Source organism: Xiphias gladius, chromosome 14, assembly GCF_016859285.1.
Source record: "Xiphias gladius isolate SHS-SW01 ecotype Sanya breed wild chromosome 14, ASM1685928v1, whole genome shotgun sequence".
NCBI classification, from domain to species: Eukaryota; Metazoa; Chordata; class Actinopteri; order Istiophoriformes; family Xiphiidae; genus Xiphias; species Xiphias gladius.
Window position 1 is genome coordinate 6,059,465 of NC_053413.1, and position 18,548 is coordinate 6,078,012.

At 38.6% G+C, this 18,548-nt stretch overlaps 1 protein-coding gene across 2 annotated transcripts in view; it reads right to left on the reverse strand.

The window, feature by feature from the left end:
• The window catches only part of ctnnd2b (catenin (cadherin-associated protein), delta 2b), a 144,108-nt gene that overhangs the window by 106,480 nt on the left and 19,080 nt on the right, over window positions 1–18,548 (reverse strand). For both annotated transcript variants that reach the window (XM_040143820.1, XM_040143819.1), the window contains exon 2: window positions 13,412–13,524. In XM_040143820.1, the coding sequence (XP_039999754.1) occupies window positions 13,412–13,524 (113 nt within the window). The remainder of the gene's footprint in view (window positions 1–13,411; window positions 13,525–18,548) is intronic.

The following is an 18,548-nucleotide window of genomic DNA, read 5'->3' on the forward strand; positions in this document are numbered from 1 at the left end:
GGGGTTCCACAACAGTTTTCAACTACACCCTCAATTTCGCACATTGACCATACGCAGTCAGTCATATTCTAGGTTTTGACCTATAGTTAGGTACTTAAGTATTGAACAGTGACACAATTTTTGGATTGATGCCTCTGTACACGTCTTTCAGCTGTCATTCTTTCAGCTTTAATTCAAGGGGGTTTAACAAAAATATCGCATTAACAATTTAGGAATTACTACCATTTTTTTTACATAGCTGCTCATTTTCAAAGACTCAAAAGTAATTGGACAAACCAACATAATTATAAATATAAGGATTATTATTATATATATATATATATATACTAGGATGAAAATCCTCTGCAGTCAATGACTGCTTGAAGTCTGGAAAACATGGACATCACCAAATGCTGAGTTTCCTCCCTTGAGATGATTTTCCAGGTCTTTACTGCAGCTGCCTTCAGTTGCTGATGGTGGTTGGTCTTTTTTCCCTCAGTTATTTCTTAAGTAATTGAAAAGCAAGCTTGATTAGGTTGAGGTCAGGTGACTTGGCCATTGAAGAATATTCCATTTCTTTGCCTTGAGAAGCTCTAGGGTTAGGCTTTCGCAGTATGTTTTGAATCATTATCGTTCTTTACTGTGAAGCACCGTCCTATCAGTTTTGCAGCATTTGGCTGAATCTCAGCAGATAGCACAGCCCTTTAAACTTCAGAAATCATTCTGCTACTTCTGTCAGCCATCATATCATCAATAAACACCAGTGACCCAGTTCCATTGGCAGCCATACATGCCCATGCCATAACACTGGCTCCACCATGTTTGACAGATGATGTGGTGGCTTTGGATCATGAGCCGTTACTTTCCTTCTCCACACTCTTCTATTCCCATTATTCTGGTACAAGTTAATCTCAGTTTCATCTGTCCAAAGAATTTTGTTCCAGGACTGGACAGGTTCTTTTAAAGATATTTTCTGGCAAAGTCTAATCTGGCCTTTCTCTCACCTACCTCCGCCAGAGTGTTCTTGACCTGGCTAGATGTTGTGAAGGGGTTTTTCTTCACCAAGAAAAGAATTTTGCAGTCATCCACTTAGTTGTCTTCCATGGCCGTCCAGGCCTTTAGGTGTTGCTGATCTCGCCAGTGCATTCCTTCTTTTTATAAATGTACCAAATTGTTGATTTGGCAACTCCTAAAGATTCTGCTATCTGTCTGATAGGTTTGTTTTGCTTTTTCGGCCTAATGATGACTCCTTCAATAGCATTGACACCTCTTTGGACAGCATATTGTTCCCATGAAAAGCTACTAAATGCAAATACTCCACTTGGAATCAATTCCAGACCTTTTATCTGCTTAATTTGTAATGATGTAATGAGGGAAGAGGCCACACTGGGCCATGAAACAGCCTGTCAGTCAATTACTTTTGAGCCTCTGAAAATGAGGGACTATGTATAAAAATGGCCTTGATTCCTAAATGGTTAATGTGATATTTTTGTTAAACCACTTGAATTAAAGCTGAAAGTCTACATTTGAATTACATCATGATGGCTTTATTTCAAATCCACTGTGGTCATGTACAAAATTAATAAAACTGTGTCACTGTCCAAATACTTACATAGTCTTGTAATAGATCAAATTACTACAACCATCAAAATGCTTCCGAGGGTGTGGGGCCCCAGGGCATTTGACTGCTATGCCTGACTGGTAATCAAACCTTGTCAGCCATAAAATAAACTGATGTTATTCGCCAATAACATTAAAAGAATAAGTGTTAAAAAACCCTCTACTCCATTCTTGAAAAAAAAAGTTACTTCCACTCTTGCAACTGAAGTCGCATTGTGTGAAATTGCATTGAGTCTACTGATAAAAGTTGGTGTTGTATTACTCTACATGAGTTTGGGACAAACAGAATTACTTTTGCTAACATTTCTGAATAATACCTGTACTTGTGGGAATGATGAATCGTATTCATTTCAGTCACATTTCTTTTTCCCCTTCCCATCATTCCCCACTCTGCCCATTCACCTAATCAACTGGGATAGCCCTGTAGAGCCATACCGTACCATACTGACCATCACCTTTCTCCCTTTTCTCATCCTCTTCTCTCCACATTCATTCGGACCAGATCAATATGTAGAGTTCAGTATGGATCACAGCAAACGCTAGTGTTTAAAATGTTACTTGCGCCCTCCTTCCTGTGTCCTTCCTCTCCCAGATCAATAGCAAGAACACAGGCATGAATGAGCCACTGTCATCATCAAGCACTCAGCCTTCTAAGGATCAATGAAGGTTTAAAAATTCTCATTAACTACATTATCAACAATAACACCATTATCATCATTATACACATTGTATTTCCATATTTCTTTTTGAATAGACATGGATAAGTATTTAAATCCAAATGGTGAAGAATGAGGGGGATAAATGAGCGTATTGATAATTCAATATCATAGCCCTCTAATGTCAGAAAGGAATAAAGAAACCTAAAGATCAAAGATTAGTGATTAACTGCACTGCTCCGATGTTACATCAGGGTCTCCTTTGAGAATATTTCTTTCTTCTTTTCTTTCATTTAATCAAAACTTTTAGAGCCCTTTCAACTTTTCAAAATACCAGACGGATTGCCTGAACTGTGCTCAACATTCAGGGACATTGGCTGATGGTGGCCTTTAACTAAAACTTTGTTTGCATTTCATCCAGGAACAATAATGACATGTCCACTCAGAGCACTGGCATTTAGAGAGGAGGGTTAAATGTGATTCCAGATGATGCAGTTCGTGGCCATCATGGAGAGGGAAATCTAAAATGTTTATCCAATGAAAAAATAAATCAATAATGAAACAGAAAAACTAAAGAGCAATCACTGGTTCACCGCAGTACATTGCTCTGTTAAAAAGTAATTTTAACATGAAAGTACATGCATTACTGTAGACAAAAATCTGAGTCACTTATTACAGTCTACACTGTGAGTATTTGGACAGTTACTAATTTTTTGTTCTTCAGCGTATTCAAATCCACTTACTAGGGTTTGCATCTTGTGGTGAATCCTCAGAGTTTCTGGTCATGAAGTCTTCTATTGATCGTTGACAAGGAAACTTGTCTGCCTACATTCTGGAAAGCTGTGCAGTCATAAAGGGGTTTTTCTTCACCATGCAAATGATTTTCTGCTCATCCACAGGACTTGTGCTACACAGTCTGCCAGGCCATTTTCCATTTTCTAGTTTTCTTGTTGATTGTGGCAAACCAGCTGGTTTCGATATCTCTCTGATAGATTTTTACTTGTTGTTGATCATTATTATCTTCTTCAAATGCATGGTCACTTACAGACAGGTGACAAATTGAAGGGAAAAACCTGAAAAATTAGTGGAGAAACAGAATGATAATGCTCCCATCCATAGGACACGAGGGGTCACTGAATGGTTTGATGAGTACGAAAGTGATGTGAATCATGATGTGCTATGGCCTTCGCAGTCACCAGAGCTCAACCCAATTGAACGACCAATTGAATAGCGCTATCCGCCACCACCATCAAAACACCAAATGACGGAAAATGCTTTGGAAGAATGGTGTTCCTCACTCCAGTAAAGTTGCAGAGACTTGTAGAGTCATTGCCAAGGCACATTGAAGCTGTTCTGGTTTTTCTCATATTGACAGACCCACTTCGTGCATGAACAAACTGAAATGACACACAGCTGCCCAAGAAACATTTTGCAACCAAGTGTTCAATTACTTTTTAACCCTTGCAATTTGGCCACTATGTGTTAAAAGGGCTATATGTCATACACAGCTCTATCAATATTGATGTAAACCCACTCAAGTTATAGCTGACATTCGGCAATTTAATTTAGTATCCATCATTTTATTTCAAATTTAATGTGCTGAAGCATAGAGTCTGAAGAACTAAAATATTTAATTGTCCAAACGCTTACTGTCTGGACTACATGCATCTTAACAACAGAAATCCAGTTATTTCTCTAACTTATGTCTTTCAGAGCCAGGACGATGAATCTGAAATGTGCTTGTGACAATATGAAGTGGTCACTATTGGTCTAAAAGCTGAATTCCTGTAGTTATAATGCCCTTCTTGATATATGACGCATGCTGAACTTAATGGGGTTTTTTAGCCATTTTGCCAGTGTGGCTCTTGGGATGGCAATGCTGATCAGTTGGTTGATCCACCACTTTGGTCCAGACTGAAATATCGCAAGAACTATTGGATGGGTTTCAATGAAATTAGGTACAGACATTCATGGTCTCCAAAGGATGAATCCTACTGACTTTGGTGAATCTCTCGTTAGCTTATTAAAAAATGTTAGAAGGTAAACATTATAGCTCCTAAAAGTCAGCATGTCAGCATTATCATTGTGAGCATGTTAGCATGCTGATGTTAACATTTAGCTCAAACAATGGATGTGCCAAACCAAAGCCTCACTGAGCTGCTAGCATGGCTGTAAATGAGTCTTGTTGAAAAGAATAGAAATATCATAGTGTTTATCGTGTATTGTGTTTTATTGACATTGACTTTACTCCCTCATTATCTTGGGTCCATACACCCCATTTTTTATATGTGTAAAAATAATCATAACATTTGCAAAATCTAAAAAAAATCCTGATTTTCTTAATTTATTTTATTATAACTCATAATATAGTGTAAAAGTATTGAACTGGTCACTCTGAACTTCACAACTACATGGGCTTGTACAAAGGTGAAAAAATGTCAGGCAACGACCATAAATATTGTTATTACACCAAATAGGGCCGAACGACATCGTTAAAGATTTAAATCTCAATTTTTATTTTTATTTTTTTTGAGTTTGCAGCCAATTTAAGATTTTTATTGATTTTTAACCTGAAAGACTAACACATGTTTGAAACATCTTATTATTTTAGGACATAATGTGCATTACAGTTCAGCAAGAATACTAAAAGACCTGAACCACCTGCAAAGCTGTTATGGTTTTCCATGTTAAAAAAAATACAGGTTATCCCATACGGCTATGGACTGCTTTACTAAATACAGCACCATCCTGCACTTTAATAGTTTCAAAACAGATAGTGTAGAAAAATCTGCACACCAATTCATCTGCTCCTATACTTTGTGTTTCTCAACTTGCCTGGACTGATACCAGCAGACAGCCAGCTAGCATTATCATCTACTGTACGTTGCAGGTAGGGACAGACTGAAATAAGTGGAATCTCCACGGTGTTCAGTCAAATGTGGAGGCTTTGATGCCTCGTTACCAAACCAAGAGCACAGATCAGTGTGCAGAATTGTTTTTCACCCCAACCTGCTCACTGATGCAACTACTAAATTTACAACTAGATAGACAGAGGCAGCTAGCCAGTTGGAGTTGGGGGACACCTTAAGTTGCAACAGTGCCATAAACTGCGGCAGGTGACAGTTTATGAGACTGTCATGACAGCTAACCTATCATCTCTGTTACTTTTTGAGGCAAGTACTGCATAAAAAGCAACCCAATCACATATAAAGCATATGAAAATCAATTGTATACAACCTTGTTTTACAACAGTGGTCACTAAGACCCCCAAAAGAAGTAATGCGTAATCTTGTGTAACGGACTCGTTAAACATGTCATCAACTCAAAATCATGTTTATGAGCAATTTTCATAAAATCAAGACAAGTCAGGCATCAGGGTATAAAGCTGATAAAACAATATTATATTATATATGTTTATTGAGTTGTTAAAGAGGCTCTGTGATCTCCAGGCCTTGGCCAGGCCTTCATAGGAGTATCCTGATTGTACTCTGAAATCAACCTACAGTACAATCAGTGAACAGACAAACAATAAAACCAAGAGGGCTTATCTTTAATTTCCCCACATTCTGCAATAATCCATTAAACGTCAGGCTCTCTAAAAAAACTGCCTTTGTATAATTACAGCACATAGTGACATAAAGCTACAATTGGAGATACTACAATTCCCAGTCACGGTCAAAGCTCTTTTCTGCTTTCCTCTAACTCTGTTTCTCTTTCCCTCCCTCTCCTCTCTGGCAGCCTTTCTCTTTCCAACCCTCTCTTTTCACCATCCCTCTGATACTTAAAAAATCCAGATAGAATTCTATGCACATGCGGCAAAGTGCAGGCTCGCTACTCTGACGATGGACTCGTTCTTTGGGATGGTGTTTGTAAGCACCAGTGCCTAAAAGCAAAGTGTGCAAAAGGAATTTGTCTGTTATGTAACTGACCTATATTTCAAGCAACTATGGCAAGGATGTACTGGTATGGGAAAATTGCACAGTATGTTTCCTCATTAGCACTGTCACAGCCATATTTATATAATGTGTAATGTGGATTTTGTATATGCAGCACTAGACATTTTTGTTCAAGCTGGGGCTAATTGAGGGCTTAATTACACTATTTGTTGTTGGGGCTATGGAATTTGTCATAAAATAATGAAACAAATACTATGATCACTGATGATTGAAAATACTATGTGCTAACAATAACAATGACACGTTTTTATGTAAAACAAAAAAAAATATTCAGTACTCTGATAGGACTGTTAGATAGGACCTAAGTGCTATAAAAATAGACGACCTTGGAAAAAATTAACTGAAGGGTCTCAGGATAGTTTTACCTCTCAAGCAATGTATGCTGGGTAGTCAAAACTCTCAGCAGTACATTCATTCAGCTAGTCATTTCAAGTCAAAAGACTTCTGGTCAGATGAAAATAATACTAGAAAAAGCTGAATTAACTTGGAATTAATAATTGTATATTCATGTGAAGTTAATGAGAAAAGATGAGTTGATTCCACTAAATTCCTATGTGATGTTTTACAGTAGTGTAGACAGTGTAACTGCATTTGCATTCTGCATTCTGCAGTAAAATTGTAAATCGGGTGTGCAGGCATGAGTCGATCCAAGAAGGCGAGCACCGTTTGATGCCGTTGATGAGCTAAAGGAAAATTTTTTGTAGCTGTGGCCCGTATTCCAATTAATTCTGAAATATTTCACTCACCAATAAGACTGTTGTAAAAAACTGCGGACTGTTCTGTCCAAGAGGCCTGATACTGGCTCTTTGACTGTCGGAAATGCTCTGCATGGAACTATAATGCATTCTACAGATTGTCTCAGTGGGGAAACTCTTCTTCTTCCTTCAAAGGACTATTAGAAACCTTTCTTTGAAAAGAGTTATTCAATTTAACAAAAACGGGTAATAGTTCTCGTTACAGCTGCCCCCCTATGCAAACATCTCTGTAAGTGTATGTGTGCTGAGGGGACACGGAAGGAGAGCCACAGCGCTGTGAGTCTAAGCTGGCAGCTGAGGGCCCTGACAGCTTCTGGGTAATGGGCCCTCGCTGGGCTCACAAGACAGGTCGCATTTTCCCGCCAGACAGGCGGCGGTGGGTCTCGCCGGCTGCTGTGTTTACAGCCAATGCTTCTGCACACTTGTATTTACACACACACATAATGATACACACACACACACATACGCACACACCAGTCAGCTGGCAGACATGCACGCAGCCAGGCATCCGATTATCGGACAAATGTCGCAAAACATGCACAGCCAAAAGAGGCAGACAAAATAGCCTGCCCTGGGAGGTGGCTATTCCTCGGCCAGCAGAGTGGAGTGGCAACTGCAGTGTCACCAGAGCTAAGATATTAGTATCTGCTGGGTGGGTGCTCGCTGTCAGAGGTCCACTTGGATGATCAGATAAAGGGAATGTAGCCGGGGAGCAGGTAAACAGTAGGCTGAGGGAGGTACACCAACAGATAGACACTACTCTGATTTTCTAGGGTGTTTCCTCTCTCTTCCTCTCGTCTTTGGTCAAAATCAAGGACAGATTAGTTTTTTATTCCTAACTTTTAATTCATAGATTGCTAACCTGTGACTTAGCTGGGTGAGTCAACCAGCTGCTTGGTTTTAAAATGCAGCAAAACTCTGCTCTGGTTGGTGACCAAACTGAACTGAAACAGCAACAACGTTCAAAATAATAACTCTTTACTGAACTGCACTAATAAAGTAACCTTGTGTCGGGATCAGAAAACAGTCGACAACTTGAAGAGGGGACAGATAAAGATGGTGAAGAGGAGATAATAATGTGAAAGGACAAGTGGGCAAATAAAACAAGAGAAAACAAAAGTGAGGGAGAGGGAAAGAAAATAACAAAAGAGCAGAAGAGGGGTAGAGAAGCTCCCCCTAAGGCAAAAAAAATCTATTTCCTCAGTGATAGCTGGCAAGAAGAAAAAGCTTTGCTAGTTTTATAACAGCTCAGGAATTAGCCATTTTAGCTGTTTAGTTTCCATAGTTTACACAAGTTATGAAATATATGAAACACTTGTTGAACCTGTTACTCTGTCAATTAAATATTGTGTGCAGTACGGGTATAAATAATGACTAAAGCTACATTAATTTTTAATGGCTGAAGCCACCAGCAGAGACTTGCGCAGGCGGATGTGGCTGGAAATTTAGGTTAAGTGACAAATACAATTGAGTTCAATGGTGAATACTGACATGTACAATGTAACCATAATCACTGTAATTTCTTCTGCTCATTTCCAACTCTTGTTCAAACTAAGACCAGAAGAACCACAAAGTATCACTTCTAACGTTGACATGTGTTCCTTTAACTGATGAGGCTACATATATCACGCTCTTCTTTCCACATTCTCTCAGTTTTATGGTTTCACAAGCGCACAAACACACACACACACACACACACACAAACACATACACACACACACACACACACACACACACACACACACACACACACACACACACACACACATACACACACACACACACACACACACACACACAAAAAGTCACACAGAGGATTTGTGCTTTTTGAAGTGATAAAAAGCCCTAGCATATGACGTGGCAGACACTGCGACCTGTGGTGACTGATTAAGACTGGAAACAAAGGCAGAGCTGAAGAACTCATTAGCACCTCTGAAAGTCTTTATCTTCCCCAACACAACAGGAGCAGGTTCCTGAACTCCCAGCACCCCCACAGCCACACAGCTGCAGTTAACAATCATTCATAGTTCAACTTTTCTGTTTAATCTGACTCTCTGGGGACAGATTACCATTGTTTCAGGTACCTCGTTGCTTGCTTTTTATTAGAATTGTCCAATCCAAATATCCAAATATTGAAGACAAAGAAAAACAACTGGTAAGGACTTAACTTAAAACCACAGGAAGATGTGGTGATTCGCATAATTCATATAGTAATTATTTCTGAGTCCCTTCTTATGACACCAAAATCTGTATTTTCAGTACAGACACATTTTTCCTCGCATTATTTCTCGCCTTTCCAACCCTGAAGTGGGAAAAGTTGAGAAATAATTGGAGGAGGACAGGACAAGCTCATGAAAAGTCACCCTGAGCACAGTGTCATAGTCCCATTCTCTTTTGTATCCATCAAACACAATTCTCTGCCCAGGTGTCTGAAAACCCCACACAGCTATTGTATTGTCCCTGGTCATCATACCGTTGGTCATATTATATCTACTGTGCCTCAGTCTATAAACCTGTGGTTTGTCCGGGTATAGAAACTAGAGCTGCTGCTCAGGAAAAGACAACAACGTTGTCTGTGAAGGAGTTTTCAAAGAAACACTAATGCAGCTTCCTAGCAAGTGTAGTAGGTCCAGATTTTTCATTTTTATGATATTACAGATGCTAATCTTAACTGCCTTAAAATAGAATTATCCTCCAACTTATGCATTTATTGCACTGTCTCATGAACTTTGATCATAATGAGTTGAGAAGAAACAACTAATATAATGTCTGACAAAATAAAAACCTTAAAAAAAGGTCCAATTCCCAGCTTCTTCCTAGTATCTCTGCTCAAGAGATACTAGGATACTAGTGTAGGTTTTTCACGCTCTATTACTGTACTGTTCTGCAAAAGTAACTGAAGGGTAGAACATACTACATGTCCCTACTATATACGTCTTTTTACAAACAATGGGGCATATATGCAGTGCCACAGGGCGGGAAACAAACACACACAACATCACAGTAGCTAACATTTTAACTACCATGGACATTGTCAGCATTTTTGAAATAATGTAGCTTGCTTGAAAAAAAAAATACAATTTTGAAGAATGGAACACTTGCCTTGCTTTGTTAAGGTACTTGTTTATTCTGGAAAACTGACAGCCCTAGCTAGCTTACATGAAATTTTGAGTTACGAGTGAGAAATGGTAGCTAGCAGCAGTAACTTTAACCGGGACAACACAAATGGCCTCTTATTAGTTTTAAATGACCTGTCCTAAACTGCAGCTGGACAGCATGGATATAAAACATGGTGGTACTTTGCTTAAGAAGAAAGGAAATTACTGTACCAGCCGAAATGCATCCATGCTAACGTAATTATGCAATCCTTGTGAAATTCAAACTGTGGAAATAAAAGGAATAAACATACAAAACAGGTTAAAAAAAAAAAAAAGAAAGCTAATCATTTTCTACAGTCAAAGCACATTATATATTATAGAGTAACAAATGGAATACCAACAATTTGAATTTAATTTTACTTCCAATAAACTGCTGAAAATATAAGTTCCTACTGTAGTTTAAATGCTGTGCACATTGTCAATAAGCTACTGTAGTTTAAATGCTGTGCACATTGTCAATAAACCGCTACAAAAAATTCTACCATGATAAATTCTTGTAAATATATTGAGACAGCTGATTAAATGTTGGACGTTTTGAGCGTCAGGATAAGCAGTGATGAATAAGTGTTCAGAACAGCAACAATACTAATGTTCCACAGGTAACTGAACAATAAATCCTACATACTTTAGGCACTACAAAACTCCAGCATATTGCATTGGTGGACCTGTTTGTGTTTTGCCAAACCATTTTTCCATTTGGTAATTGCCTCTAAGTCAAACAAATAGATGGCCTATAAAAAGCAATGGAAGACAGTGTAATCGACAAGACCCTCTGCTCCTCACTAAATAATAAACCCATCTAATCGAGTTAGCAAGATGGCAGCCTTCATTTGTTTATGTGCAGCTGGGTATTGAAGTGGGAGATGTGTTTTTTTGGACTCCACACCTCTTCCATCTCCCATGTTGCTGCTGTTTTAAATAGCAGCCCTCACTCCAGCCCTGTGACAGCGCTAAAGATCTAAATGCATACACTGATTAATTAGACTTCAGAATGAATCGGTTTGAAACCGTCGTCCCCCTCTTTGTTGGTCCACCCCTACAACTGAAATGAGAATTACAATGCCGCCAGATGAGTAATTAGTTTGAGACGGGCGGAATCCCCACTTGCTCAACGGAATCAAAGAGCAGAAAAGATGATGGAGTGTGTGTGTCTATTTATGTGTGTGTATGAGAGGGAGAGTGAGACAGAGGAATGGAGACAGAGGCTTTAATCGTGTTACATTGTCCTGAGAGGCAGGCTAAGTGCATCACCACTATTGTGTCAGGAGAGCTGTTTTCACATTGGGACCGGTATGGAATGTGTAGAATGTGTTCTTTGGGCTCAGAAGCGAGACAAGGCTCGGGTCCAAACTCAATCAGCGGCAGATAATGTGAAAGTCGCTTCACATTGTGTATAGTTTACTTTCTTTCTTCGTCAAAAAAAAAAAAAAACGAAGGCCCTGAACAGAATAATGGACTTTTCTGGCAGCTGCACATTGTTGGATTCTTTGTGAGAAGCTATGCTGTTTTTAATGGACAATACATAGCACATTACGTTAAGAAAGATGAAGATTTATTTTCTGTGTAAGAGCTCAGGTTTGCATGTTAGCATGACAGAAGGTCAAGTCTGTTTGTGGCAATGAGGAGTGTCTAAAAAATGCCAAACCCTGGATATGTATATATTTGGCTCTAACACTCTGCTACAGGTTATATAGAAGTATATATTCAAGCACCCATTATTTATATGAGACAATCTTTGATCATTAGTCAGGTCACATAATCATATCACCTCTAGAATACCTCTAAATCAAAAGTGTGTGTCGGATTTCTTTCAAGCTTAAATCCTTTCAGCGTAAAGGGATCCATTCCTCATGCATGTCTTTGTTTAACGTTGCTTTAGTATGTCTAGTTAATGTGCAGTTAATAGCTTCAGGATGGCAACTTCATCCAGTCAATAAACTTTAGTCTGCCAATGAGTTTTTTGACTGATCTATATCCTCTCTCGAGGCACACTCTGCACATACATTAGCTTGATTAGAGATCTTAAGTTACCTTCGTTGAGCTTCTATTGTACTTTTTCTAAAAAAGGCACTGGACTGAGCAACACATGAAATACAAAGTTGTATTACAAAGCTGTTACTCTGCATGTTTATTTTGAAGAGCTGCTAACAGCTAAGATGTGTTCTTAAAATGAGGTCAGCTAAAGTGAACATAATTACTGGAATGAGGTGTAAAAACAGTTCCTCTTTTGTATTGTAAACTGAAGATTTCTTATGAATTAAAGGCAAGAATATTCTCATTGGTTGAAGTCAATTGTAGTGGGTTGAAAACTAAGAAGTTTTAGTGAAAACATTATAAATAGCAATATCTTCTTTCTTTTGATTCACATATGACCATCCCTGTTGTTGCATGGTCATAAGTCTAGTTAACTAGCTTGCATAGTTTGCAGTAGGCTAGCTTGGGTTACAGTATTCTAAAGCTGCACTAGTCAATATTTTATGATACCAATAGATCAAATGACTCTGTGTGATGCCACTTTAACAACTTTATACAGTAATAATATGTCATCGTTCTGTTTACAACTTGTTCCACTGCCCCCAAGGGCCGAACAAATTATATTGATGCTGTTTTAAAATGAATGGTCAGATAAGCTAGCTATCTAGCTTTTTCTCTTTTATGAGAATTAAGTAAAATCGTTTCAATAATATTTGTTATGCTTATTTGTCATTACATATGTCTCAAAATTACTGCAGTGATTGCTTATTAACGATAAAAGACTACATAGCGCACCTTGGAGTATGCACTCCTTAACGGCATTATAGCACCCCAGAATCCTGAAGTACACCACTCTGAGCAATGACACATAACCTGGTAGTAATGGATCATGCTACAAGACTGCCAAAGCAAGCAATGGGAAAGCAAGAGCTGCTAGATATATCTATCTCTTCCGCTCTGACTTGTTAATTGTGTAAATTCATAAGAAAACAACAATATAAATATATGCACATGCAGATCTAGCAAGTGTCTACTGTGGAAAGTAACACGATCCAGTGCACCAGAGGAATGCACACTGCGCGCTCTGACTTCAAAAGCAAAACAACAGTGTTTTTGAGCTGTGGTTTGAACCACAGAGATGAAATCTGGATACAAATCAAGAAGCGTATCTCTAATCTGACCAGCTGTAAAGCCAGTCACCTGCACGAGCACAGCTGACACACACAAGTGGAGTGAGCAGAAGAGGGTCGGACGGGTGTGAGACACTCACAAAAGATTAAAAAAAAAAACAAAAAAAACCCATACAAACACACCTGATGCTAGTCATGCTTCCGGTCTCAGAGCCAAGCTTGCATCTCTCCAGCTGACTGGCAACGATCTGTCGTTCGGCTTCCAGCTCCCTGGTCAGACGTTCAAACTGCAGCTCCTGGAGAGAAAGAGAGGGAGAAAAAGAGAGGCAGAGAATGTGTCAAAACAATCTGTCTATTTATTTACTGTCACATTTATAGTCATCCTGATCATAATTTGGCTCCGTTGTCACTGACACATTTTTAATTGTTGTGAAATGGACTCCGCAGTCTGTGGTGGGAAAACACACCAGATATCACTAGGTCTGCCAGTTCCCCACTGCCAGATATTCACTGAGAAGAGTTTGATATGTTGCATCACTGTGACACCAAACTAAAGCCATCGCAAACGTGTTATTCTGCGACTAGGAAACTCATTGAACAGATGATGTTTGCAGGTTTTTGGGGGAAGAATTTCTCCTATGTTTTGACATAAAGCGTCAGCTTCACATGAAAGCGTTACTCTAACGTCTGGAAGATCCTCTACATGCTGAAACTGTATAGATTTGCATCCTGCTGTTACCATGTGGTGGTACGTATGAAGGGAGGGGTTGAAAAGGTTGTCATTTCCCATCACGCAAGTGAAGGACCTAATATGTAACTTCAGTATAACACCCCCTGCAGAAACACTGTCACCACACTGCTGGATGTTAATACACTTTCTCCACTTTGAAATTTACGGCCTAAATCTGACTCAATATATACATGTATGCACTGAGTGTTTAAATATAATGTAGCTCCAAAATGTACTTTTCCATTTAAGTTCAGCTCATTGAGAATCGCTTAATATCTGTGAACAATACAGTGCTTCGTTTTGGAAATTCTTGCTGTTCACAATATGGAGAATGAAACCTTGAATGCTAGAGGTTAGTGTAAATCAAGAGGCAGTAGTATTACTGTAAATGGCGGCTAAGTTCCTGGAGGAGGAGTACATTTACAAAACAAAAACCCTCCATTCTTGCGAGCAATGGACCTCATGAGCTAAGTTTCCATCCAAATGTAACGAAAATTTACCTGAATTTCTAGAAAATCCGCAAATGAAAATGAATGCACATAATTAAGAGCCTGTTCACTGTTGCCATTTCACTTTGTTGCATTTTGCTTTTATTGCTACACAAACTTTTCCACCTCAGCCAAGAATAAACATTTCCTGTGATACTTAAACTTTGAATATTTGAATGTGCCACAAATTACGAATTTATGCATACATGAGTACGCATAACGAGGTGTGGGCTCATGAGGAGGTGTGCATTCGAACGATTTGGTCATTACCATAGTCAATGTTTCTGAACTGCAATATGAATCTGCCTCTTCTGCTGCATTTGTGGGCAAGTGTCATTCACAAAAATTTTTCCTAAGAGTAAAAATAATTTTACAACATTTTTTAATAATTTTTTTTTAAACAACAAATATACAAGTGCAGTAGTTTTAAACAGACCCACAACAATGTTAAAATATTATGCTTCTATAGCTGTAAACGCTATGTTCTCCCAGTACTGAGGCAAAGATAAAAGAGGAATGGCTTAATATGAAGTTAGATGACAAAATAGATCGGGCTGAAGCAAAGCGGTGCATGACTAAAATGGGAGGCAGTCAAAGAGACATAACAGTCCCAGAGATAAACACTATAATTCAGTCCATTAGAGGTGATGTTACATTATCGGGTTTTACAACAGAAGGCTCTCATCTGGACAGCCACCTGCATGAAGATCCTGAGGCAGTTGTTGCACTGGGAGAATTTTCCTAACAACTTAATCGTACAACCTAATAATTAGAAGTAGACAGAATATTACTAGAGGGTTTTCTTTTATTTTTTCAGTCAAGTATTTAAACTCCAGATTTATTTAGACTGAGGCATTAGAATTCATAAGTCAAAGACAGACTGTCTGTGCATGACTCGATGACTTGTATGACAGATCTGGATCACTCACCAATTTGTTTGAATATTTAGGAAATTTTAAAAATACAAGAAAACTGTTGAATGCAATAAGTCCTCTGAAATCGCTCATAGGTGCCATTTAAGAACAAGTCTGTTAGTATAAGCGGTTCTTACATGAGGCCCATTAATTTTTGTCTTACAAACACAACGGTCCCTGACTGACTGATGAAGTTATACCATTGGTCGGCCGGCTGAATTTTGGAGTTTTTTCATTGGCCGCTGTTCTGTCAAAATGAATTGGCATGAACAGTTTCTATTACATCATCAGGAGGGCGTTAACAAGCAGTGTGGCCAACTTAGCGCCTTGGTCAATAGATTTACTGACTTTTCAGACAGCTTTAATAAAAACATCCAGCGACAATCTAGCGACTTTTTGGACAAACCTTAGAGAGTTGCCAGTATTGCCCCGTGAGTGCAAGGCCAGGCTTTTCCCTCCACAGCCACACGGAACTTCGAACTTTCTCTTTCAGTGATCATTTTACAGGTAAATATAGCTGGAATCACAGCCCAGTCGTTGTCTTTAAGTTATGTGTTTGGTGATTTTATAAGACGACGTAAAATCAGGACTTCAGCAGTACAGAGCAGCAGCTTGGAAGTGGCTTGGCAGTGACTGCTGGTTAACATGTGGTCTTAATGGGCCGCGTATCAGTCACTATTTCACACTTGTTCCGTTGTCTAACAACAGAAACAGAAGAACAAGTAAATGAGAAAAGCTTTAGTGGGAATTTGACTATTAAAATACTGTATACGAGAGCGCAAAGAGTAGGAGAGGAGCAAACAGAGAAAGGGCTGAAAGTGGCTGACACTAGGCAGAATGCAAATACGACACGATGATGTCATGAATATGCTAATAAGCGTATTACATCATCTAGGGACATTTAGCGACTTTCCAAGCAGGCTTTAGCTAATTTCCATCGAAACTAGTGCTTAACAACGGTTCCACAACAGTTTTCAGCTACATCCTCAATTTTTGCACATTTACCATACGTGTTCCAGCTATTTTCTAGGTTTTGACCTAGTCTTGTTATGCTTAATTTAATCAGTGCATTAAACACACAAACAAACAAACAGCTGATTATAGTATTTGTTTCTGCTGCTGCAATCATTATAGCTGATTAAACATAACTGATTTCACCAATTTGTTCAAAGATCAAATCACTTGGACTGCAGATTGTCTCAAATCAATGGAAGAACATAAACTGCCTATACACTGGAGCACTGCTTCTGTAATTATGATTAAGACTTGAAATTGGTTTCTGACTGTTTTCTGGTAGGAATTATAATAAATCATTTTAGAATGGGTGATATAATTAATCAGTTTTTCCCTATTTCAGACCTATAGGTGAATGCACCTTCATACAGTTAATTTGGATTGACGGCCAGGTCACGTTTCTTTGAAGTGACACAAGACACTTTGATAAGCCAAGTGAACCATTTTTTGCTCAAACAGTAACTATGCCAGACAAATGGCCTGTTACACATCTGACACTCAACCCTTGTGCAAATTCCAGCCAAATTAAACTATGTATATCCAGAAATCAATTACATGTCATTAAAAGTGAATAAAAAGTCAGACTGCTCTGTTTGTACTGACACGGTCAGAGAAATAATGCAACTTTATAATAGCTTTAGTATTTGAAATACCCTGAAAATATCAGAAAAAATACATTTCCCGGTAAGAAAGTTCATTAATGCTTTTTATAGTAATTACACAATTTACTGCCTAAGAGTACTGGCGGAGAGCAGAGTGCTGGTCCGTGGGAGCTTAAATGCTGATGATGCCTGAGGCAAATCCAGGCTGTCCACCATAATGATACAATTTGATTATAATGGATCTTTAATGTAATAAGTTAACCCATCAAACTGCAAATCTCACTGTAATTATGTACCATCATCTCTTCATTAATGGTAACTAGACACACAGAAAAAATCACACACACACACACACACACACACACACACACACACACACACACACACACACACACACACACACACACACACACACACACACACACACACACACACACACACACACACACACACACACACACACACACACACACACACACGTCTATAAGAACATGCAGGCCATACATATGCACAGATGCACGGAGGCATAAATGCATTTGCATTCATGACATTCGCATTTGTATAAATACAGATTATGTACACAGCTTACAGACTCGTGTGAGAATACACAAATTCCACACATAAATTAAGACTAACTGCTGTCATATAGTGGAAACACAGACACACTAAGAAGTCTAGCGTTATATAAAGTTTCCCATCGACTTCATGACACAGTTACATGCTTTGAGCAATTGCCATTTGTCATACACTGTATGTTCTGCTCTAAAACACTAAATCTAGCTTGAGCAGTTGCACAGTGGAAAATGGAATGAATGCAGAAGAGTCTGTTGATGTTAAGATGTTGTAATTCTCACACAAACACTCATACACCCGTTGCTGTGAAGTCTTTTAAGTTTGAATAGTACTAAACAGCAAGAGAAACACGCAGACACTTCCCTGTTTTCACAACCTCAACATGATGATACGTGGACATGTTTACACTGCAGTGCTGATAAAAATATAACTGCTCAATAGAAATAGTAAAAAAAAACAACTAAAAAAAAAACACCTGTGCTCAGTTGGCTATACTTACTGAGCTGATAATGAATCTTTTTTTTCGAAATGGACAAAGACAAAAGCCATGTACTAAAATTTCCTTTTGAGCACTTAGTGGCCTAAGACCAAACATCATTGTGTATTCTAAGTTATAGCATGTAATCAATTATAACAGGCACATGGATTATTTCAGTATCTATGATCTCATCACTTAATGTCTGAAGAAGATAAAAGATAAAATCCTTCAATGCAAACACAAATCAGCCACCTTGCTACAAAACCACACATCTCTATATACATTTCAGGCAGCACCGCATGCAAGAAACCTGCACGCTTTCCCTGTGTGATCTGACCTTTTTCAGTCAATTCAATCTAAAGAGACCCTCATCAGCTGATGTAAAGAAGAGTAAAACTGAGAGAAAAACAACCTACTTCGAGGCAACATCACCACAGCAGATGAAGGAAAAGTTAAAAATATTGTGTGTCTTTTTGTTTTGTTTTGTTTGCTTGTTCGGTGCTCCCTTCAGCTGAGAGCAT